The 24,060-nt window shown below is 36.0% G+C and overlaps 1 protein-coding gene across 1 annotated transcript in view; it reads left to right on the forward strand.

Moving 5' to 3' along the window:
- STPG2 (sperm tail PG-rich repeat containing 2) overlaps nt 1-24,060 on the forward strand; it is a 280,714-nt gene that overhangs the window by 6,365 nt on the left and 250,289 nt on the right. Inside the window, exons 2-3 of the mRNA XM_025384813.1 lie at nt 3,187-3,299; nt 8,627-8,791. Coding sequence (XP_025240598.1) covers nt 3,187-3,299; nt 8,627-8,791 — 278 coding nt within the window. The remainder of the gene's footprint in view (nt 1-3,186; nt 3,300-8,626; nt 8,792-24,060) is intronic.

Below are 24,060 nucleotides of genomic sequence, written 5' to 3' on the forward strand. Positions count from 1 at the left end.
AGTAGAGACGGGGTTTCACTGTGTTAGCCAGGATGGTCTCGAACTCCTGACCTCGTGATCCGCCCGTCTCGGCCTCCCAAAGTGCTGGGATTACAGGCTTGAGCCACCGCGCCCGGCCTTATTTCTTGTTCTAAAGCCAGCTTTGTGTGATTTTAATATAGGCACTGCAGCTTTTTGAATTCATGCATGCATGTTATAACTTTGTCCATCCTTTTAATTTCTGTTTTTATGTCTTAAGAGAGTTTCTTAGAGACAGCATAAAGTTTGGTCTTATTTATACAATCTGACAATCTCTGCCTTCTAATTGAGGTGTTTAGAACTTTTATAGTTAATTTCACTATCAATATCTTTGGGCTTTAATGTACTCTTTTGCTATTTGCTTTCCATTTATCTCATCTGTTCTTTTTCCTTTTTCCTTACTTTTGTTGCAGGAATAAAGGTTTTTAAAACATAATTCTTTTTTTATGTCCACTATTGGCTTATTTGCTATACCTCTCTTGTTTTATTTTTAAGTGGTTGCCTAGGGTTTACAATATGTATTTCTAATTTATTACAGTGTACCTTCAAATAATATTGCACCACTTCATATATAGTAAATAAACCTTACAGAGTATGCTTCCATTTCCCCCAGCTCACCCTTTGTACTATTGTGGTTATACATTTTACTTCTACATCTGCTATAATGCCTCAATAAATTGAGACTATTTTTGCTTTAAGCAATCTCAGACAGTCCTTTACTGATGATGATTCAACTTAACATTTGTTTAAATTTTGCACAATGGTGTGAAAGTAATATGCATTCAGTAGAAACCAAACTTCCAGTACCCACAAAACCATTCTATTTTTCACTTTCAGTACAGTATTCAATAACTTACATAAGATATTCAACATTTTATTATAAAATAGTCTTTATATTAGGTAATTTTGCCCAACTTTAGGCTAATGTGTTCTGAGCATGTTAAGGTAAACTAATCTATGCTATTATAGGTTAGGTATATTACATGCAGTTTCAATTTATGATATTTTCAAATTACAATTATTTTATTGGGAACTAACTCCATCACAAGTCATCGAGCATCTATATTTTTTTAAAGGGATTAAGAATTGAGAAAAAATATATTTTAATAGGCCGGGCGCGGTGGCTCAAGCCTGTAATCCCAGCACTTTGGGAGGCCGAGACGGGCGGATCACGAGGTCAGGAGATCGAGACCATCCTGGCTAACACGGTGAAACCCCGTCTCTATTAAGAAATACAAAAAACTAGCCGGGCGAGGTGGCGGGCGCCTGTAGTCCCAGCTACTCGGGAGGCTGAGGCCGGAGAATGGCGTGAACCCGGGAGGCGGAGCTTGCAGTGAGCTGAGATCCGGCCACTGCACTCCAGCCTGGGCGACAGAGCGAGACTCCGTCTCAAAAAAAAAAAAAATATATATATATATATATATATATATATATTTTTTATTAATCCACAAACATTTGTTATTCCATCCAGTGTATTTTTCATTCTGTAAGTTTGATTTGGGTCTTTTTTATACCTTCCCTTTATCTTGTCATCATGTTCACCTTTTCTCTACCTTGTTGAATATATAAAGAATATTTATAATAGATAGTGTTCTGTCTGCTGATTCCACCTTTTCATTTCTCAATCTGTTTCTTTTCATTGACTTTTCTCCTCTTTATGGGTCATATTTTCCTGCATCTTGAAAGTACACTCTCTGGTAATTTGTATGATTCATTTTATATGTAGTTTGAGTGGGTATGTGTGTGTATTTATATGTGTATTTGGAATGAAATCTGGTTCTTGTTCTCTGGCTATTTACTCTGAGTAAGTAGAATGTTTCACTGGTGTCCTGCATTTCTCAGCTCTACCAGACAACTGTTGCCTTTTCAAAATGAACCTTGGCTTACTTTTAAGGATTTCTGGTCTTCTGGTCTTTGTAACTAATTTAAGGTCAGTCTGTCTTCTTTCCTCCCTTTCCCTTTCTTTTGCCTTTCCGTCTTCTCTTCCCTTCTTCTCTGATTTGGGATAACCAGCTAAAACCATCAGTCACTAAATTAATACCTAGAATTTTAACATCATCCATGAAGTTTTTCCTGATCATCTCAATGTGGATGAGAACTTCTCTTTTTTTTGAATTTGCATATGTCTTCCATTATGGCATTAGAGATGTTTTTCCTTGTTTAAAATCATTACAATACTTTTCTTAATGCTTCAAGATACTACTTTTTTAGAGGTAAGATCTATATTTTGCTCACCTCTTTTATGTTGCAATATCTAACACAAATAAATCATTCTTGACATTGGTTGCATTTTAATACATGTGGGCCTCAAAAGAAACACATTATTTTATTTTAAATAGAGTATCTTTTATTATTAGTCCAGATTAGCAAGATTTTTACTATATTATCACCATACATTCTTACAGTAGCACACATTTTCCTTTAGTATACAAGATTTAGAGTAAAAGTTTTGAATCTTCACTTGCATTCTTTTATTACCTATTTGAATATAGCTGCTGCTCTATTCTCTCCCTTCTCTTCTTTGATATCCACATTGCTTAAATGCTAATAATTTTTCCAATACAGATCTTGAATTTTTTAGAATCAGTTTTTCAGTATTCAAGTTTGTATTATCTTATGATTATTTGTTCCAAAGAAATTTGTGTCTTCTATTTGTGAACCTTTGTTTAGAGTCAGCCAATCAAGAAATATTTACTGATACCAACTATGTGCCTAGGCAAGGAGACGTGATGAATGATCTGCTGTAAACCCACTTTAAATTATTTCTATCTAGGCTGTCTTTACAAGTTTATATAAGATGTTTTCTACAAATAATATAGGCTATTTCAAAATATAAAACAATGGTCTTCTGAGGATGAAAATGTTTTATCAGCTAAATATAACTGCTATTTTCGTCCCCACCAAAAATGATTAGAAGACAAGAGGGTTTTATTTTCTTTAGTTTTTTTTTGTTGTTCAATAAGTCTCAGGTCTTTAGGTTCTTATATTAATAAAAAATTCTTATATCAGATTTTAAAAAATGTAATAACTTCTCTGACTAGCTGTTAGTTCTGAAAATAAAGTCTTAACAATTGAGGATACTCATGATTATATATATTTTGAGTGTTTTTTTCCTGAAATCCTTGGACTCCTATCTTATCCGCTGGTCATATGATTTTATTTTTATAGGTAGTTATGCACCATTTCTTTCTTTGACTGCCAGAGAAAGTACTTTTACCATTGCCTCTAGCATTGAGAAAGCTGTTCCAGGTCCAGGACACTATAATGTTTCAGAAGCACAGGTAACTTTCTAGTTACTATAATTGACTTAATAAAATAATGTTTTCTTCCCTGAATAGATCAAATGTCATTTGTTATATTTTATTTTCTGCTCATATTGTCTTTTACTTTCAAATTATATTTTATAATTTGAATAATAGAAAATAAATGTATTCAATGTTGGTTGCATGATTGGGTTGGATGTTTTTCATTATTCTACATACTCTATAAGACACAAAACATTGTTACATGCTGTATGGTCCTTGAGAATGAGAGAATAGGACTCTTGAATGAATTATTGCCCATGGAAGTTGTGCAGATAGTCAAAATGTGTAGAAGAGGAATTGCAGTAGAGTGAAAGAATTGGTTTTTGTGCCATGCTTTAAAGCTATAGCCATTGCCATTGTCTCATCTGTCTCCTGTTTCTGCACAGTCTCAAGAGTCTGTGACCAGATTATCTTCAATGGTTCATTTATGTTTAGAAATAGTAGATATAACTCTGATATCTTCATAGTCATAAGTATCACCTTTTGCCGTTTTCACATAAATTTTGCCTTCATATGTATTGGCTGCTAGCTGATCCCAGCAGAACCTTTAACTCACCTGTTGGAGGCGCAGATAAAGTCCTTGTTGAAGTGATCGATATAGATGCAGATTGCAGTTTGATTTGTATGATCATAGAGCCTATGGTAATGGCTTTTAAATTATCAAAATTTGAAAAGTTCTTCTCTTTTCACAGAATTTTACTTTTTGTTCAACTTGTTAGTGTTTTTGTAAAATAAATCATTAAAGTTATTTTTATACATCTACTCTTTAAACATAGAAATTCTGATCTTTTAAAAATAGTAATCAAGTAGTGAATTGCCTATTTAAAAATAAAATTTGACTCAATTTTTAAAAGAAGACCTCCTTTGTATGTTTCTTAAAAGCTGAGTGAAGTTGAATAAGGTGCCCACTAGAGACAGGCTCTGTGAACAGTGACTGTGAACAATTGGACATGTGAAAAGGGCTATTTGTAGATCAATGACTTAAAATCTTAGCTGATCAATCAGACGCCAGCCACTGTTATCATAACTCATCTTTTTGAAATGATTGCACTGTAATTGTTTACAGGAATCTTTATGATGTAATTTTACCCAAATTAATTGGATATTCGTCAATTGGTAATTTTCAGATTCTGGAAAATCCAGATATGTAGCATGGAGAGCCCTGGAAGATTCCACCCAAATGTTTGCTCTCTAATAAACAATGTTTAAAGTTAATCTGAACATAAAACCAAGCTGTTGCTAATAAGTCTTTATAATTTTTTCTGGAAATGACCAAAATGTTATTTGTGAAAATAATTATCAATAAACAACCTTGAAGGGTTTGCTTTTCCCCTTCAATATGAATGCCAACATTTTTTTTTTTTTCAGTTCATTTCAGGAGTAAAATTTTTTCTAAGGGCTTTTATTCTTGCTCTACAGCTTTGGGAATTCCCATCTCTGATTTCTTCTTTAAAACAGAGTTTTCTTGCACTCTCTCAAAGTTCTCCAAGTACAGCAAATTTCAGTTTTGAGTTTCAAGTTAAAACTGACAACTATAATTGCTATCTGCTCTTGCTATCCACCCTTTTACTAGAACTATGTCTTCAGTCAAAGGGTGAACTTTCTTAGCTTGCGTTTTAAAACTATTTTCTGATAATAATTAATGTTTATCAAGTAGAAATTAATTGTAAAGTGCTTCTTTTATATATCAGAAGGTTTTTTTCTTCTTCTCCATTTTAGTGTAACATAAAAGGAGGCCATAGTCTACAAAACCGGGAGAAACGTTTTAAGAAGTTTATTTCAGATAATCCAGGACCAGCAAGCTATAATCAGTCTTATCCTAAAACACAAGGTATCATGAACAGAAAAGTATTAGAGACCAGAGAGCATCTTCAGTCAGTACGTTTCTATTTTAAATTATACTTGTAATGACATTTTTTTAAGTTAAAATAGTCAAGGTTTAATATTTTATGTGATATTAAGTACATTTAAAAAGACTTCCTATAAAAATTAGATTTGTTAGTATTTATATTTTAGTTATTTTATAAGTAAATAAACTTTAGTTTTTAACTGTATTCATGTCTAACTTCGTATTTGCTCCTAATAAATCTATAGTCACTTTCAATATCTGTGGTGAATAAAAAGTAAGGGAGATTTTACAAACTACCTGGGTGGTTTACCTATGTATAGAGGAAACTCTGTGTTAAGTACTGTTAATAATATATTTCCTTCCTGGTGGCAAGGAAGGAAAAAATATAAATAAAATAAGTTAAAAATATGATTCCTGAGATAAAAAAGCTTAAAATTTAGATGGGAGATAGACAAATAGGTAGCTGTTAATTCAAGACAAGATGTGACAGTTGCTAAATGAATGATCATGTAGTTAAATGCCATAGGAATTTAAAGGTGGATTACTGTATTATGTGAAGGCATAATTTATGGAAGATTTATAGAGGTTTTGACATGACATTGAAGAACAGAGTTGGAATATGGATTCCAAACTGGAGTGTTACATGAGTGAAGATACAGAAGTGAGATTTTTATGGAAGATAATGAGAAGGTTATTTTAACTGAAATGAAGAATTTCTTTGAAATAAATACTATTATTGAGCAGATTTGGTCACTGTTTGTTTAGAGTGGTTCCCTTCTCTTGTCATAACTTTCATGTAGCTCATATTACATTTTAATCAGTTTTTTGTTTAGGAAGATATATTTTAAGGCTAAGTACTTAGTTGAATAATATCAGTGCAATGACATTGAGGTTAAATTTTGTAAGCATATTTAAATATCAGATATTTCGTGTGTGGGGACAAAGTAAATGTTCATTTACTTTGGGGGTTTATCAAATATTTTTTGAGTGACTATATGGCCATACATATAATGCTAGATGTTGGTAGTACATAGAAAATATTATTGCTTCCTGAGATGTATAATTTTAACAGGAAAATAATGAATGAAATTCAGTACAATACTGTTAATGAAATGCTATTTTAGAGCCATAATACAGTGTTCAGTAGTAGCTCAAAGTAGAGAGTCTTTGGAGGGAATAGGGGAGACAAATTGGACCAGATCTTGAAGAAGGATTCACCGAGTAGTTAAAAGGAATGGGAAAAAATATTTTTCCCCACTTTATGTGCAGAAAAATCCACATGAATAAAGAAACTGAAGTGTTTGATAGTATGATATATTACCGGAAAGAACAAAATTCTTTGGAATGTTTGGAGTACAGGAGTGAAGGGAGAGTTGTAGGAATAGAGAATGGAGGTAGGGGCTATGTTTTGGAAAGTCTTGACATCACACAAATACTTTTTAAATGTACTGAAAGGAGGGAAAGCCATTCAATGGTTTCTTATTTTAATTTGGTAATTAATCTCATAGGTATTACTGAAACTACTTAAAGGTTGTCTTTAATTTGATAAAAGATAAAATTCTGGCTGGGTGTGGTGGCTTACACCTGTAATTCCAGCACTTTGGGACGCTGGGGAGGTGGGGGCAGATCACTTGAGGCCAGGAGTTTGAGACTGGCCAGGCCAACATGGTGAAACCCACTCTCTACTAAAAAAATACAAAAATTAGCCAGGCATAGTGGCACACTCCTGTAATCCCAGCTACTTGGGAGGCTAAGGCATGAGAATCGCTTGAACCCGGGAGGCAGAGGTTGCAGTGAGCCAAGATCATGCCGCTGTACTCCAGCCTGGGCAACACAGTGAGACTTTTCCCCCACCCCCCTCCCAAATTATATTAAGAAAGAAAAACGGCTGGACACAGTGACTCATGCCTGTGATCCCAGCACTTTGGGAGGCCGAGGTGGGCGGATCACCTGAGGTCAGGAGTTTGAGACCAGCTTGGCCAACATGGTGAAACCCCATCTCTACTAAAAATACAAAAAAATTAGCCAGGTGTGGTGGCATGTGCCTGTGATCCCAGCTACTCAGGAGGCTGAGGCAAGAGAATTGCTTGAACTCGGGAGGTGGAGGTTGCATTGAGCAGAGATCATGCCACTGTACTCCAGCCTGGGCAACAAGAGCAAAAACTCTGTCTCAGATAAAAAGAAAAAGAAAATTTGCTACTGAGAGTATGTTTATAACATAATTGTACATGGGCACATGAATATGCAACTATAGCATTAATTTATTCATACAGAAACTTCAGGAATCAATATATTCTTAATAATTTCAGTTTCCCAATAACTAAGTCTTTTATATGCCAGTACTTTTAGTTGATATATCTTATATTAATATTTGTAATGTATGTTATACCTTCATTTTTTAATTTAAATTATAAAATATTTTACATTAAACCAAATTTTGATAAAAGGATAATCACCCTAAAACTCCTGACTCTAACATTAATTTTCTGTTAATTTTTGCATAGCGTCTTTTGGTATTAAATTATATATGTATGTGACTTTATACATTTATATATGATTTCACATAGCTATATTCATAATTCACTTTTATATTTTGCTATTTCCATTTAGCATTACATCATAGACATTTTCCTGCTATATAGCTTGCATACTTAGGATATTTATACAAGACTCAGGAAATGTGGAAGCAAAAGTCAGGAGCTGGGAATGAATGAAGCCAGAAAGTATTACTGAAAAATGCAAAGTTTGTTTTTGCATAGCAGATAGTGTAATAGCATGATTGTTGATGTGAATAGGATTGCCTGTTTTTAGAATTAGTAATGATGGTTTTACTAAGCAAGATAAGTAACTGACCCAAATGAGAAAAAATCTTTGCTTCTTATGATGACTTTAATAGTTACCTATTATATTATATTCTACTCTAAATTTAATAGAAATACATTCTCTTGGTTTATAGTATGAAGCAACAGGCTTGAATTCACTCCTTTAAATTACTTTTACAAAACAAACATTTTTGGCCAGGCACAGTGGCTCATGACTGTAATCCCAGCACTTTGGGAGGCCGAGGCTGGCAGATCATTTGAGGTCAGGAGTTCAAGACCAGCCTGGCCATCATGGCAAAACCCCATCTCTACTAAAAATACAAAAATTAGCCAAGCATAGTGGTGCACGCCTGTAGTCCCAGCTACTTGGGCGGGTGAGGTCGTGGGGAGAATCGCTTGAACCCGGGAGACAGAGGTTGCTGTGAGCCAAGTTGTACCACTACACTCCAGCCTGCGTGACAGAGTGAGACCCTATCTCAAAAAAATAATAACAAAACAGTCATTTTTGTTTTATATCATGAAACTCATTAAATCAATATTTAATAGTTGCGTTTTAGTAACTTTTAATATTTGGTTCTTCATTCCCCTTCCTCTTGCCTTGGAATAAATAATATAAAATGTTTTCCTTGTAGAAAATTTCAAGAGCACCTACACTTACCAGAAGTGTTGATGTTCCTTCAATTCCTTCTTATGGAAAGTCATATGGTTATCATATTAATGATGATGGCAGTATTATAAAATGTTTTCCACCTGCTAGTGACAGTACCCTTGGTCCAGCGTATTACAAACCTCAATTTGTAAGTATAATGTATTTCATATTGACAATTGGAAAATTGTTTATGATTTACATATGGGTTTCTTTTTTTTCTGGCTTATTTCTCCAAGAAAAAAATGATTACACGTTTTAGTTAATGTAGCACTAATTGTGGTAGCAAATAGACCCCCAAATTTTAGTGGTTTAATACAGTAGAATTTTTTTTCCTCATTCATATGGACATGCTTATTAAGTGACTTTCCTTCATGTTGAGATCCAGGGACACAGGATTATTCCAGTTGTGTTTCTGTCATCCTCTAGGGACTTGTTGTCATCTGTATCCCGCTGGCAGAAGAGGATGAGGAATTATGCATTGGAAGTTTTTGTAGGCCAGGCTTGCAGCTATAGCCAGTCACATGGCCATACTTAACTGCCAGGGAGGATGGGAAATACAGTCTGTGTATCTCAGAAGAAGAAATGGGAGTAAATTATTAGGAGTCTCTGCCACAATGAATAATCATAAATAATACATAGATATTCTTTTTCTGAATTTGAAAAGAAAAAATAACATTTTATTTTTAAAAGAATTTGAATCTGAGAATGTAAACATCATTTATTCCAGAAATGATTATTTAAAAAATAAGGAGCTTCTCTTTGACTGAAATATCAGTTATAATGTAGCTAATTCATTTCATCCAGAGTTTAAATTTCAAACCTGACCAGACTTGTCAAGATTTTGTTGAGACAGTTGAAATGTATGTGTTATCCATGAATACAGACAATGAATATAGATGGTATGTCTGGTTTTACTCAATTATAAGACAGAAATACATAGTACTTTGAACCTATGATACTTTTATACTTTAATGAGGTATAGAAGAAGTAATTCTAGTGAGGAAATTTCTAAAAGTAAGTATAGATTTAAAGAAAGGCTGAAGAGACATCTTGGGCAAAGAAAAGGCATTCTCAGTATTTATCTTGATCTTTATTCCCAGTATTCTATAGTTATTTGTTGTTATATGACTCCATCTTTGGGCTTAGATGTAAGCACCTTCAAAAACTATTTGGTTTGTGGCAGTAGGTACACTGGGAAGTTTTGGGGGTTTTAGATCCTTTGAAGCATTAACATCTTTTTTCTTAAAATATTTTAATTGTAACATATATCAAACACATAGATAGTATGAAAATAATAATGGATACCTATGCACCCATCACACAGATAAAACACATGTTAAAATTTCGTCACATTACAATTAGCTTTATTTTAAAAGAAATATGTTATTAAGATGTTTGCCCCATTTTCCTGTCTTCATTCCTCACCCTTTACCACAATAATTAAACCTTTATTACATATTCATATATGAATAATAATATATATTGTTTTATGATTTTAAAAATTTAAATAAATATTATCTGGTGTATATGTTGCTTGGTTTTTTGCTTACTGTTATATTTTCCAGATTTAACCATATGAATATATTAGATCTAATTCATTCATTGTTCCCAGTTAGATAATTTCTTTTTAAAAAATAATTTAATATTTTGAAATAGTTTCAGACTTACAGAAAAACTATAATAATCTTATCCTTCACTCAGATCCTGCAGGTGTTAACATTTTATCACATTTGTTGTATCATTTTTTTCTCCCCATGTATTTATATTATTATTTTTATTAAATTATCTGAGAGTACATTTTGGACATGACGCCTCTTTACCCCTAAGTAGTTCAATGTAAGTGCTCTAATAACAAGACATTCTCAGAACACTAGCCAAAGATGGCCGATTAGAAGTAGCTGTGGTCTGTGGCTCTCACTGAGAAGAATGAAAATGGCAAGTGAATTCACCCTCAACTAAGGTATCCAGGTTTCTCATTGGGACTGACTAGGCGGTTGGTACAACCCACAGAAAGTGAGGAAAAGCAGAGTGGGTTGATGATGGCCCACCTGGGAGCAGCATGGGGCAAGGGGAGTTCCCTTCCCTAGCCGAAGGAGGCAGTGAGTGATCGTGTTATCCTGTCCAGGAACTACACTTTTCCCATGGATCTTTGAAACTCATGGACCAGGAGATCCCCTCGTGAGCCCACGCCACCAGGGCCTTGGATCCCCAAGCACAGAGCTGTGCAGGCTGTTGGGGTCACTCAGGTTGGCGGCCACTCAGGCATGTGGCCACTTGGGCAGGCACTGAGATGCAGGAGTTGTTTTTCATGCCCTGGCCCCGGGAATTCCGGTGAGGCAGGAGATCGTCCACTCCTGTAGGAAGGGGACTGAAGCCAGGGATCCAAGCAGCATCATTCAGTGGGCCCGACTCCCATGGAACCTCACTAGCTAAGACCCATTGGCTTGGAATCCCTGCTGGTCAGCAGCAGCAGGCTGGAGACTGCCTAAGATGACTGAGTTCCCCAGGGGAGGGGTGGCTGCCATCTCTGCAGCTCCAGTTGGCTGTTTTCTTCTGCCAGTGCCAAAGAGACTGAGTGGTTTGTACCAGGAGGAATTCCCCACACCATGGCACAGTGGGTGTGGCAGACTGTGGCCAGACTGCTTTAAGTGGGACCCTGAGCCATCCCTCATCACCAGGCAGGGCCTCACCATGGGAATTTCAGCAACTCCAGCCAGGGGTTTATGGACAGAACTCTGATCTTCCTGGGACAGAGCCCCTGGTGGGAGGCGCAGCCACAGTCTCTGCAGTACACTCTATGTAGTCTTTCCTGCCAGCTGGTCCTGGAGAGTCTGGACAGTCTAGACAAGGGGGATTTGTCCCAGTTCAGCACACCTGCTCTGCCGAGGAGCAGCCAGACTGCTTCTTTAAGCAGGTCCCTGATCTTGCTCTTCCTGTCTAGGTGAGACCTCCCAATAGGGGTTACTAGACACCTTATGTAGGAGTGTTCCAGCTGGCATCAGGTTGGTGCCCCTCTGGGACAGAGCTTCTAGAGGAAGAAGCAGGCTGCCATCTTTGCTGTTTTGCAGTCTCCGCTGGTGATGCCTCCAGGTGCGGAAGGAACCTAGGCAAATAGGGTGTGAACCCCCAGAAAACTGCAGCAGCCCTACAGAGGAGGCCCCTGATGTTAAGAGAAAAACAAACAGCAACAACAACAACATCAACAAAAAAGACCCCACAAAAAACCCCATCCAAAGGTCCAGCAGCCTCAAAGATCAAAAGAAGAAAAGCCTACAAAGATGAGAAAGAGTCAATGCAAAAATGCTGAAAACTCAAAAAGCCACAGTGCCTCTTCTCCTCCAAATGATTGCAACACCTCTTCAGCAAGGGCACAGAACTGGGCTGAGGCTGAGATGGATGAATTGATAGAAGTAGGCTTCAGAAGGTGGGCAATAATGAACTTCACTGAGCTCAAAGAGCATGTTCTAACCGAATGCAAAGAAGCTAAGAACCACGATAAAACATTACAGGAGCTGCTAGCCAGAATAACAAGTTTAAAGAGAAACATAAGTGAGCTGATGGAGCTGAAAAACACAACATGAAAACTTCACAGTGCAATCACAAGTGTCAATAGCCAAATAAACCAAGCGGAGGAAAGAATCTTAGAGTTGACAAGTATTTTGTTGCAATAAGACAGGCAGACATGATTAGAGAAAAAAATAAATGGAAAGGAATGAACAAAACCTCTGAAAAATGTGGGATTATGTAAAAAGACTAAAACTGTGACTGACTGGGATACCTGAAAGAGATGGGGAGAAAGGAACCAAGTTGGAAAACATACCTCAGGATATCATCCTGGAGAACTTCCCCAACCTAGAAAGGCAGGCCGACATTCAAATTCAGGAAATCTAGAGAACCCCAGTAAGATAATCCATGAGATCAACCCAAAGACATATAATCATCAGATTATCCAAGGTTGAAATGAAAGAAAACATGTTAAGGGCAATCAGAGAGAAAGGCCAAGTCACCTACAAAGGGAAGCCCATCAGACAAAAAGCGGACCTCTCAGCAGAAACCCTACAAGCTAGAAGAGATTGGGGGCCAATAGCCAACATTCTGAAAGAAAAGAATTTCCAACCCAGAATTTCATATTTGGCCAAATATGAGCTTCATAAGTGAAGGAGAAATAAAATCCTTTACAGACAATCAAATGCTGAGAGAATTCATCACTACCAGGCCTGCCTTACCAGAGCTCCAGAAGGAAGCATTAAATATGGAAACCAGCCACTATACAAACACACTGAAGTTCACAGGCCAATGACACTATGAAGTAACTACATAAAGGAGTCTACAAAATAACTGGCTAGTATCATGATGACAGGATCAAATTCATACATTACAATATTAACCTTAAATGTAAATGGACTAAGTGCCCCAATAAAAGACACAGAATGGCAGGCCACATAAAGAGTCAAGATCCATCGGTGTGCTGTATTCAAGAGATGCATCTCATGCAAAGACACTCACAGGCTCAAAATAAAGTGATGGAGGAACATTTACCAAGCAAATGGAAAACAGAAAAAAGCAGGGGTTGTAATCCTAGTTTCTGACAAAACAGACTTTAAACCAACAAAGATAAAAAAAGACAAGGGCATTATATAATGGTAAAGGGTTCAAGTCAACAAGAAGAGCTAACTATTCTAAACATATATTCACCCAATATAGGAGAACCCAGATTCATAAAGCAGGTTCTTAGAGACCTACAAAGAGACTTAGATTCCCACACAATAATAGTGGGAGACTTTTGACACCTCACTAGCAATACTAGATCATCAAGACAGAACATTAACAAAGATATTCAGGACCAGAAGTGAGGTCTAAATCAAGTGGACCTGATAGATATCTATAGAACTCTCTACCCCAAAACAACAGAATATACGTTTTTCTTGGCACTACGTGGCACTTAATCTGAAATTGATTATGTAATTGGAAAAAAAACACTCCTCAGCAAATTAAAATAACTGAAATCATAATGAACAGTCTCTCAGACAACAGTGTAATCAAAATAGAACTAAAGATTTTAAAAGTCACTCAAAGCCACACAACTATATGGAAATTGAACAATCTGTTTTGGAATGACTCCTGGGTAAATAATGAAATTAAGGCAGAAATCAAGAAGTTCTTTGAAACTAAAGAGAACAAAGAGACAATGTACCAGAATCTCTGAGATGCCTTAAGCAGTGTTAAGAGGGAATTTATAGAAATAAATGCCCACATTAAAAACTAGAAAGATCTCAAGTCTACATTCTAACATTACAACTAAAAGAACTAGAGAATCAAGAGCAAACAAACCCCAAAGCTAGCAGAAGACAAGAAATATTATCAGAATGGTACTGAAAGAGATAGAGACATGAGAAACCCTACAAAAAATCAGTGAACCCAGAAGCTGTTTTTTTTTTGAAATTAATAAAATAGATAGACTGATAACTAGATTAATAAAGAAGAAAAGAGAGAAGAATCAAATAGACACAATCAGACAATGAAGCCCTCTCTCACCACACCTATTCAACATAGTATTGGAAGTTTTGGCCAGGGAAATCAGGCAAGAGAAAGACATAAAGCGTATTCAAATAAGAAGAGAGGAAGTCAAATTATCTTTATTTGCAGGTGACATGATTCTACATGTAGAAAGCCCCATTGTCTCAGCCCAAAAGCTTTTTAAGCTGATAAGCAGCTATAGCAAAATCTCAGGATACAAAGTCCATGTGCACAAATCAAAGGCATTTGGTCAGGTGCAGTGGCTCATGCCTGTAATCCCAGCACTTTGGGAGGCTGATGTGGGCGGATCACGAGGTCAAAAGATCGAGACCATCCTGGCCAACATAGTGAAACCTCTTCTCTACTAAAAATACAAAAATTAGCTGGGCATGGTGACACATGCCTGTAGTCCCAGCTGCTTAGGAGGCTGAGGCAGGAGAATAGCTTGAACCTGGGAGGTGGAAGTTGCAGTGAGTCGAGATTGTGCCACTGCACTCCAGCCTGGTGACAGAGAGAGACTCTGTCTCAAAAAAAAAAAAAAAAAAAAAAAATTCATAGGCGTCCCTATACACCAACAAGAGACAAGCAGAGAGCTATATCATAAATGAACTCCCATTCACAATTGCTACCAAAATAATAAAATACCTAGGAAGACAGCTAACAAGGGAAGTGAAGGACCTCTTCAAGTAGAGCTACAAACCACTGCTCAAAGAAGCCAGAATGGACACAAACAAATGAAAAAACATTGCATGCTCATGGATAGGAAGAATCCATATCATGAAAAAGGCCATATTGCCTAAAGTAATTTATAGATTCAATGCTATTTTCTTTAAACTACCATTGTCATTCTTCACAGAATTAGAAAAAGCTATTTTAAAATTCATATGGATCCAAAAAAGAGTTTGTATAGCCAAGACAATCCTAAGCAAAAAGAACAAAACTAGAGGCATCACACTAGCTGACTTCAACCTATATTACAAGGCTACATTAACCAAAACAGCTTGGTACTGGTACAAAAACAGAAATGTAGACCAATGGAACAGAATATAGAACTCAGAAATAAGATTGCACATCTGATCTTCAACAAACTTGACAAAAACAAGCAATGGGGAAAGGATTCCCTATTTAATAAATGGTGCTGGGAGAACTGGCTAGCCATATGCAGAGAATTGAAATTGGACCCCTTCTTTATACCTTATACAAATATTAACTCAAGATATGGATTAAAGACTTAAATGTAAAATCCCAAACTATAAAAATCTTAGAAGAAAATCTGAGCAATACCGTTGAGGACATAGGCATGGGCAAAAATTTCATGACAAAAATGCTAAAAGTAACTGACACAGAAGCAAAACTGACAACTGGAATCTAATTAAAGAGCTGCTGCACAGCAAAAGAAACTATCACCAGTGCAAATAGACAACCTACAGAATGGGAGAAAATTTTTGCAATCTATCCATTTGACAAAAGTCTAATATCCAAAGTCTATAAGGAACTTAACCAAATTTACAATAAAAAACAACCCCAGTAAAAAGTGGGCAAAGCATATGAACAGACACTTCTCAAAAGAAGATATTTATGTAGCCAACAAACATATGCAAAAAAGCTCACCACTGATCATTAGAGGAATACAAACCAAAACCACAATGAGATACTATCTCGCACCAGTCAGAATGGCAATTATTAAAAAGTCAAGAAACAATAGATGCTGGCAAGGTTGCAGAGAAATAGGAATGCCTTTACACTGTTGGTGGAAATGTAAATTAGGTCAACCATTGTGGAAAACAGTGTGGTGATTCCTCAGAGATCTAGAAGCAGAAATACCACTTGACCCAGCAATCTTATTACTGGGTATATGCCGGAAGGAATATAAATCACTCTATTATAAAGATACATGTGGCCAGGTGCAGTGACTCACGCCTGTAATCCCAGCATGTTGGAAGGCCAAGGTGGGCAGATCATGAGGTCAGGAGTTCAAGACCAATATGGTGAAACCTGACCAATATGGTGAAACCCCATCTCTACTAAAAATACAAAAATTAGCCAGGAGTGGTACCATGCACCTGTAGTCCCAGCTACTCAGGAGGCTGAGGCAGGAGAATCGCTTGAACCCAGGAGGTAGAGGTTGCAGTGAGCCAAGATTATGCCACTACACTCCAGCCTGGGTGACACAGTGAGACTCCATCTCAAAAAAGAAAAACAAAAACAAAAAAAAACATGCACGAGTATGTTCATTCCAGTACTATTCACAATAGTAAAGCCATGGAATCAACCCAACTGCCATCAATGATAGACTGGATAAAAAAAATGTGGCACGTATACACCATGGAATACTATACAGCCATAAAAAGGATTGCTATAAAGAGGAATGATGTCACGTCCTTTGCAGGGACATGGATGGAGCTGGAAGCCATTATCCTCAGCAAATAACACAGTAACAGAAGTCCAAACACCACATGTTCTTATAAGTGGGAGCTGAATGATGAGAGCACATGGGCACAAGGTGGGGAACAACACACACTGGGACCTGTTGGGGGTAGTTTTGGGGGATGGAGAGCATCAGAAAAAAATAGCTAATGCATGTGAGGCTTCATATGCAGCAAACCACCATGGCACATGTTTACCTATGTAACAAACCTGCACATCCTGTCGATGTACCCTGGAACTTAAAAAAAAAAAAAAAAAAAAAAGACATTCTTTTTTGTAACCACAATGCAGTTATCAAAATCATGGCATTTCATTCATTATTATGAAAAAATTGCTAATTATCTCAATTATATCTTTTATAGAAAAAAGATTTTTGGTCCAGAGTTCAATCTGATGTTGCATTTAGTTGCATGTCTCTTTAGAATCCCTTAATTTGGAACAGTTCTTCAGTATTTGTCTTCTTTGATCTTTACTTTCTTTTTGAAGAGTACAGGTTGTTTATTTTGTAGAACATGTTTCAGTTATGGGTTTGTGTATATTATGAATATCTGAAGGTTTGTTTAATATTTTGGCAGGAATACTATAGAAGTGATAGGTTTTTTTCTTTTTCTTTTTTTTTCTTTTTTTTTTTTTTTGAGACAGAGTCTCGCTCTTTTGCCCATGCTGGAGTGCAGTGGCACTATCTCAGCCCACTGCAAGCTCCGCCTCCTGGGTTCACGCCATTCTCCTGCCTCAGCCTCCCAAGTAGCTGGGACTACAGGTGCTTGCCACTGCGCCTGGCTAATTTTTTGTATTTTTAGTAGAATCGGGGTTTCACTGTGTTAGCTAGGATGGTCTCTATCTCCTGACCTCGTAATCCACCTACCTTGGCCTCCTAAAGTGTTGGGTTTACAGGAGTGAGCCACCGTGCCTGGTCAGTGATAGGTTCTTAATACATCATGTAAAGAGTAACAAGGTATTTATCTCATAAATGATTATGTTAACTTGAGGTGACTTCTAGTTTTAACTCATGTAAAGTAAATATTTTTTGAGGATTACTTTAAGACTAAATAGATATTTCATTCATCAAACTCTTAACCTATTTCTCATCAAACTCTCACTTAATAGTTTTAACACCTATTGATGATTCCTGAACCAGTTTTACCGTGATGTTTATCAAATGGTGATTTTCTAACTCTAATTTTTAACCTTTATTTGTTGGCATTTTACTATAAAGAAGAGATTTTTTCCCCCATTTATATATTTATATCAGTATAGATTTATGAATTCCTGTTTTACTCAAAGGGTTATAATTTATTTCTTTATTGTTTATTTTGAGGCATTGGTGATTCCAGATTTGACCCTTGGGAGCCTTTTAGGCTATCCTTGTGTCCTTTTGACATGTTCATATCATTCTTTGAAGATTTCCTTGCTTTCTGGCATAAAAAGATATTCCAGGTTCATTTTATTCATTTGCTTATTTGAGCCTTGCAATCAGCCACTTCTTTAAGGAGCCCTACTTCCATAGCAGCAGAATGTATTTCAAAGTAAGTTCTGTATACTAGGTACACGCATTGCTACTGGGTGTTAGGGCTTCTAGGTCATCTCAATGGACAGAGTAATACATCTATACTTCTTATTTCTCTATTAAAAACTTTTAGTTTATACATATACCTCCAATTTCAGTCTAACACCACAGGTTTATTTTAGGCTTTCTCTTTCCATATTTGACTCGCTGCTTCCACAGTGATAAACCAAGCTCCCATTATCCTCAGTTATACTTATTTGCTTAATCCCATAGTACATTGAAAGTGGTTTTAGAATTGGTAAACTATCACTGCAAAAAACAGACTTGAGAATGTACAAGCTCTTACCTTCAGGTGACCTTGAAGCTCTACACAAGCAGGAAGTGATGGCTAACACAAATTTGTAAACTGACTGCTTGAGCATTAAAATTATGCCCCAACACAGGTATGGAGAGCCTTGGCAAAGGTTGGAGATGTATTGGTTCAAGGCACTTAAGAAAATTTTTGTCCAAACATTACCTGACCACTCAGCTAATTAGGCTAAGATTTCAGTGTGCATACATGACAAAGAATACAGAGTTTAGAGAATTAGTCTAGGAAAATCACTAAACCCTCAGGGTAGGAATTCGGATCTTCATAGTTGTCACATTATGTCATACAAAGTATCTGGTTTCAGCAAAGAATTATGAGACATGCAAATAATAAAAAAATGGCCCATACACAGAAAAAGAAATTGTTCTTAAGGAAGCTAAGGCATTAGACTTCTTAGATAAAAATTTTAAATTAGCTATTTTAAATATGTTCAAAGAAATAAAGCAAACTATGTCTAAAGAACTAAATGAAAGTATAAGAATAGTGTATCATCCAATAGAGAGCATCAATAAAGAGATAGAAATTATAAAAACAAACAGAGTAGAAATTCTGGAATTGAAAATTACAATAATGGAAATGAAAAACTTGCTAGAGGAGCCCAAAAGAAGATTTGAATTGGCTGAAGAAAGAATCAGTGAACTTGAAGACATGTCAATTGATATTATGCAGTCTGATGAACAGAAAGAAAATAGGATGAAGAAAAGGAATCAGAGCCTCAGAGATCTAGGGGACACCATCAAGTATACCAATATACACATAGTGGAACTCCCAGAAGGAGAGGAGAAAGAGAAAGGAGAAAAGAGAATACCTGAAGAAATCATGGCTGAAAACCTCCCAAATTTGATGAAAAAAACATTACAGAAAGAAGCTTAACAAACTGTCAGTAAGATTAATGCAAAGAGATACACACCTAGACACATCACAGTCAAGCTGTTGAAAGCCAAAGAGAAAATCTTGAGGGCAGCAAGAAAAAAGTGACATATCATGTAGAGGGAATCCCCCAAAAGGTTAATAGAAATCACGAGGTCAGAGGGAAGGGGGTGACATATTCAAAGTGTTGAAAAAACAGACTGCCAATCAAGAATTCTAGAATCAGCAAAGCTATTCCTTGAAAATAAAGGAGAAATTAGACATTTTCAGATAAATGGAAGCTGACAGAATTTGTTGCTGGCACACCTCCTAAAAGAAATAACAAATGGAGTCTTCAGGCTGAAATCAAAGGTTATCAGACAATAACTGAAATTCACACAAAGAATTAAAGAACAATGGTAAAGGTAAATATATAAGCCAGTATTATTTAATTTTTGATTTGTAACTTTTTGGAAAAATTCCTATTGATTATGGAACAAAGTTGAAATAATAATTTTGTGTTTAAATACAGTAGTAGGCAGATATTTTAAGACTAATGGATTGTTTCATGCTATAAAACTTATGAAGGACCAGATTAATTCTGGTAACATGGAAATTAAGGATAATGTAAGTTACATGTTTCCTGTTCTAACCATGAGAATTCCCATTTCTTTCTGGCCATGGGAGTTTTTGTCTCAAGAATATTTCATTCTCCCTTTCTATGACATACCTGGTCTTCCAGGCCTTGACTGTCCCATCATCCTATTGATAACAATGTGAAAAATTAGTTTTCATTAAGATATTTAAATATCTTAAATATTTGAGTAATATATGCTTATCTGAACAATAGGTTCAATTCTATAAAAATTCCAGTGAAATGGTCTTATGGTTTGATATTAGGATATTCTCCCCAAGGTGAAGGACAAGTTATGCAAAGAAGTGTAATGGAGCCAGACTTTCTGGTTATGTGTCTTGACTCTACCACTTAATAGTTATTTGTCCTTGGCCAAGTTACTTAATCTTTGTGTTCAGTTTCCTTACCTAAAATATCCTGGGAAAAAAAACCTATGGTCTAATATTTTGGAATTAGTATTTATTCTTCACAATTAGTTGTAGATTCTTGACTTTAGCTTAATAATTCTCTAATCACTCTTAACTTAAATCTCAAAGTGTAATTCTTGCTTTAAGCTAATTTTTTGGTTTCAGAATAATGTATCATCTATTAGAAGGCCACAATAATGCCTTCGAGCTTCCCTGCATATATAAAATCCTTTTCCCACATGAATAAGCATACTTTGACATATAAAACTTGATTACTTCCTGGCTAAATTATTATTTATAGAAATAATAATAAGAAGATGTTTATTTGATGACCTAATTTATTTGATGGCCTAATTTAATAGTTATTGAATCAATGTAACTTGTATTTATTGGAATAAAAATCTAGATGCTATTTAAAAAATGTTATATAAAAACAGTTTTCTATATCAGTTAAAGACATAGTTCATAATATTCAAGAAGATTCAGCAAAGTTTAGTACAAACTGAATTTTGATATTTTTTGAAATTCTCGTCTTGGATTTCTTGGATTTGAGAGAACTAGAGATAGGGTGGCAAAGCTCAGTAGCTGAAAGCTTTATTTTCTTCTGTTTCTCCTGTAGAAAAACACAGGTTCTTCACAAACTACTGCCAAATTGATACTGTAATAATGTTAATTCAAATCTTATCCAAATTTCTGATAATTCTATGTAACTCTTTGCTTGCTTTTTGAAATAATATTTAATACCATATGTGGGTTTAGTTTCCAGAGGTGCATATTGATAGAAAATTAAGAAAATAATCCAATAAATGGGAGTTATTGTGATTCTTTCTTAACTGGTGAATCACATCTGCTGAAGGTGTCTAATAAAGCTTAAATACAGAATTAAGAGGTATAAGACTCTAAGTGACAAATGATAAACTTTAGCTAAATTTAATTTGTAAAGAGAAATCCTACAAAAAAAGTTATTTTATATAACATTTTGAATGATGAAATTTAGCTTCTTTATTCTTTTAGAAGAGCCCAGGTAACTATTAGAAATCTATTTTTCAGAGGTGGATTTCACAAGCAAAGTTTGTGATTGGAAAGATACTGACATATTTGCTAATGATAACATGATGGGAACTACCTGTGTGCTGCCACACTGGAAAACAGTCCATTAGTGTTTGAATTGATGCACTTTGGGCATTTTAATTCTTCACAAATTCTATTTCCATATTTAATTATGGAAAGACACGGGGGAAAGTTGCATAGCCCCATCTTCATTTATTTAATTGTCAGTGAGAGTGGCAGTTAGTAATTCTTCTTCAAATTATAGTGTAGCATTTACTTAAAAGAATGCAGTTCCATGCTGAGTTTGCTTCAATTAAGTCATATTTTATTCGCTAATGATTTTCAAAATTGACAGTGACCTTGAAGTTGGTATTGCCAACACTTCTTGACACAAAAGAAACTGTAATTTAGAGATAAAAGTGCATCAATTTATCCTTTGTTTTCTATCTGTATTTTAAAAAGGCTTTTACATTTCTGATTGAACATTTACCTGAGTACCGCAGAGGTTAATGAGTTTAGTAGTTGTCAATTAACGTGGTTTACATGAAATGGATTTTATTGTAGACACACGAAAAGGATATTGCTAGTGTCTTAAATTGTGTGTGTGTGTGTGCACACGCGCATGTACACCTATGTAATCTTTCCTGTTACTGGATTACCGTTAGAATTGTGACACAATTGAATCATAAAATCTCAATAATGTAAATTCACTTAAAGAAAGCTTCTTGGATAGAATCCTGCTCAAGGTCTTGAATCGTTGCATTAAAAGAGTTAATATAAAACCTTAACATGATTTTAGGCTATAAAAATGTGATGTAAAAGATGACATCAAGATGCTCTATTTTAAAATACTGATTTTTTGACAAATGTATAGGCTATAGTAAATCAATATATTAGATATGTTCTTGTATGAAATGTATACAATGTCTAAAATATCCAGCATGACTATATTATATTAGAATGTAGTTTCACATTTTGTACTTCACTGCCTGTTATGGTCATAATATAGTAGAAAAAAATGTGCACGATTATAATCTGCTTTATTTCTGAGTTAAAAATAAACTATAACATAAATGGGAAATTTCATTCTTTCTGCCATCACAACTGCCTATGTACTTTAAAGTCCATGGTTGTATTAGGCAATTGCATTGGAAAGGTGGTCTGGAGCACTTATTTTAGCAAGAGAAAGTGTTGGTTGGCTAGGTTCTCTTTTTTCCTGAAGTTCTGTTGGGTACAGCAGTCTTTGGAATTGCCACTGACCCTGTAAGAAGAGTCTGTTTTCAGCTATTCTAGTGGATGCTAGGGTTTCTTCCAGTGCTCTTTTACTGGCATGTACTGCTCTGCTGGACATGCCAGGCTCTGCCACTTTTGTATGTCATTCTGCTAGGTTTTATAGCATTTGTCTCTTCCCCCCTACACCCACTAGACCCAATGCCTTTGGATGGTCTGACTCCCTTATTTCCTTTTGTGTTATACTTAGGAATTCCAAAGTAGTGTATATATAACCTATTGTCAGGCCTCTGAGCCCAAGCCAAGCCGTTGCATCCCCTGTGACTTGCACATATACGCCCAGATGGCCTGAAGTAACTGAAGAATCACAAAAGTGCAAATGCCCTGCCTCGCCTTAACCGATGACATTCCACCATAAAAGAAGTGAAAATGGCCGGTCCTTGCCTTAAGCGATGACATTATCTTGTGAAATTCCTTTTCCTAACTCATCCTGGCTCAAAAAGCTTCCCCACTGAGAACCTTGTGACCCCCACTCCTGCCCTCCAGAGAACAACCCCCTTTGACTGTAATTTTCCTTTACCTACCCAAATCCTGTAAAACGGCCCCACCCTTATCTCCCTTCACTGACTCTCTTTTCGGACTCAGCCTGCCTGCACCCAGGTGAAATAAACAGCCATGTTGCTCACACAAAGCCTGTTTGGTGGTCTCTTCACACGGAGGGGCGTGACACCTATGTGTTACAGAGATTTGTGGGATAGCTTTTTCAGGTTTTATTCATAGCTTTTTTCCTTGAAGGACGTGACAAGGGGCTGGGCTTTGGAATTGTGTGTCAAACTAGAATCCTTACTTGTAACAATAATACTATTGAGAATAATAATATATTACTTTGAGATAGTGCTTTATAAGACTATCACTCATCACTCACTGTTAAAGCTGAATGTCCATAGTGAAGAAGGGCAAATGCCTTTCTGCTCTTTGTGTTAAATAGAAGGGATTTGCAGATCAATAATTCAAGCACACTGAGACCATGTATAGTGCTGAAAATATTCCTAGAGGAAATAAGGATTCATCCTTTTTATTTATATGACACCTTTTCCCAGGCTTCATTGGATTGGAGGTACTAAAGAGAGTCGCAATGATGTTAATAACTTTAATACCTTTTTTTTTTGGTCTGTAACTATCAATGTAGAGGACATATAGCCTTTTGCAAAGTTCCTCTACCTACGTATTTGTAGATGTCCCCGGGGGCTGTCTCAGCTATGCCCTGGAATAAGTCTGTTTCCATTGAGTACAGCTGCTATTCCACCAGGCACTTCGGTCTCTTGCCATATGGTGCTCTCTGCTGGGCGTTTCCGCCAATGTTCTCTTTCACAGCTAAAGCTGCCGGATTAGCTGGGGTGGAGTAGGGGGAGGAGGATGATGTCTT

This window comes from Theropithecus gelada, chromosome 5 (assembly GCF_003255815.1).
Source record: "Theropithecus gelada isolate Dixy chromosome 5, Tgel_1.0, whole genome shotgun sequence".
Taxonomy (NCBI): Eukaryota; Metazoa; Chordata; class Mammalia; order Primates; family Cercopithecidae; genus Theropithecus; species Theropithecus gelada.